Here is a 1,995-nt window from a genome sequence, read left to right as displayed (position 1 = left end):
ATTCACATTGAATTATTTAAATATTAAAGATCCAACCTCAACCGTTATAAGCATTTAATTTCTAGTATTGATTAAAAATATATAATTGAAAGATAAAAAGTATATATTCGCACGCATGTATAAAAAATTGTATATTTTTATATTTCTTTGAACTGTAAATTTTTCTCTTAGCGAAATAATATTATTTCAGTGCTTACTAAATCCAATCCAAAAAGTGTACAAGTTTGTTGGATCATCTTCTGATCGGCGCATTTCTCTGAAGGATCGGGAGGAGGTGTACCAGCGATTGGTTGCGGTCTTGGACGAGTGCCAGTTCCAGTTCCTGTACCAGCAGTGACATTTCTCTGAACGGTTCCGATATTGGTTCCGGTAGGTGGTTGTTGAGGTTTCTTCTGGCCAATGCCACATGTTACTCCTACGGTTGTTCTTCTCAAAGGCCATCTCTTTCGTACGCGCCATCCTCTCCATGTAGTCTGGAAATAAAATTAAAACAAACTTAATTAAAAAATTCCATTTTTCTTCTTCTGGATGTAGAGATAATTAGATATAATAAACGTCATACTCTAGTCTTAAACATTAACTAACGAAGTTTTAAAAATAATTATTTTTATTAAATGTTTAAAAGAGAAAAAATTGTTTATATAAAAAATGTTTGAGAAGATATAGCGAAAATGTTAAAAATAAAGTATGCTTACTTGAATTGCTGTAGCAGCTTTCCTTCGTGTTTCCGCCCGCAGATTTTCGAGCTGCTGTCTGATACCTTCGCTGAGAAAAATATGCCGTTTGCCGACAGCCCAGCTTGTGCTGGCGCCAAACTTACTCTTTAGCTGCTGCGCATTTTGTAAAATCAATTTCGTATCCTCGACAGCCTGCTCCTCGGCGCGACGCAGTTGTTTGAAAGGTGCGATCAACCTATATCTTGCATTGAAGGCTTTAAACCGCATTCTATGCGGATATCCTGTATGGGGGTCATCATATATATTAGCTTCAAGATATAATCGTAATTAATTTTGATAAAATAGTGCTATTTTATTTAAATAAAACTATTTTTAATAAAACATAAAGAAAAAGTAAATATATTTATTATTAATTTGTTACAAATTAATCATATCTTATAAACATGTTATATATTTTTAATTATCATATTATATATTATCTATGTTTCTTTTTCACTTTGATTTAGGGGAGACCAGGAACAAAAGTAACACGGGACAATAGTAATATCGTCAAGATTGCTTAAACTATAACAGATATATGTATGTGACCGCGTGGTAAAATTGTATAAACAGATAGGCATTGAATCGTTCGTTACATGCTGATTTTCGCAAAACGTGCACGAGTGCAGAAGTAGAAATTACTTTTTTCATGCATCAAGTAACTTTTCTTGCTTGCACAAAATTCAAAATATTTTTTTTTCTTTATAACAAAGGTATAATATATTATCTTAATATGTTTTAATGATTATCTGTGTGTATGTTTTTCACATTTGAGTAGATTTTTATCTAGGTTTTTATTTAAAAAATTTATTATACTATGAATCATAAAATACCATTAGGGGACAATAGTAACATCGATGCCTGGAGTCAGTTATTCAAATAATATAATATATTATAGGACCGCCCAGGTAAGGTTTGCCGACTCTCACCCGATGTTGAACGTTGGGCCGACGTTGGCGAATTCACGGCAAACCGACAGTCATTAATCGAACATGGTGCGACGTCGGCCCGACGTACATTAGCCGACACTTCTTCCATGACGACCTTTGGCCAATGTCTGGCCAACGTTGGCACTATGTTGGCAAATGGTTGTTACGCCAACCTCGGCGCGACGTCGGCACAGGCTAAGTTAGCCGACTCTTATTTCAAGACAACTACAGGCCACGGCTGGGCCAAGGTTGGGTCAAAGTTGGCAGTATGTCGGCAACCGGTGGTGACGCCAATCACGGCGCGACGTACGTTAGCCGACTCTTACTTATTGACGAAGCTCGGGCCAACG

The 1,995-nt window shown here is 36.1% G+C and overlaps 1 protein-coding gene across 1 annotated transcript in view; it reads right to left on the bottom strand.

Moving 5' to 3' along the window:
• Positions 1–167: 167 nt before the first annotated feature.
• The window catches only part of dachs (unconventional myosin-IXb-like dachs), a 47,863-nt gene continuing 46,035 nt past the window's right edge, over positions 168–1,995 (bottom strand). Inside the window, exons 14-15 of the mRNA XM_018517638.1 lie at positions 696–958; positions 168–473 (exon numbers count right to left, since the gene is read on the bottom strand). Coding sequence (XP_018373140.1) covers positions 168–473; positions 696–958 — 569 coding nt within the window. The remainder of the gene's footprint in view (positions 474–695; positions 959–1,995) is intronic.

The sequence above is a fragment of the Trachymyrmex cornetzi genome, unplaced genomic scaffold, assembly GCF_001594075.2.
Source record: "Trachymyrmex cornetzi isolate Tcor2-1 unplaced genomic scaffold, Tcor1.1 scaffold715, whole genome shotgun sequence".
NCBI lineage: Eukaryota > Metazoa > Arthropoda > Insecta > Hymenoptera > Formicidae > Trachymyrmex > Trachymyrmex cornetzi.
Note: the sequence above shows the minus strand (reverse complement) of the source record. Positions and strands in the feature narration are given on the sequence as shown.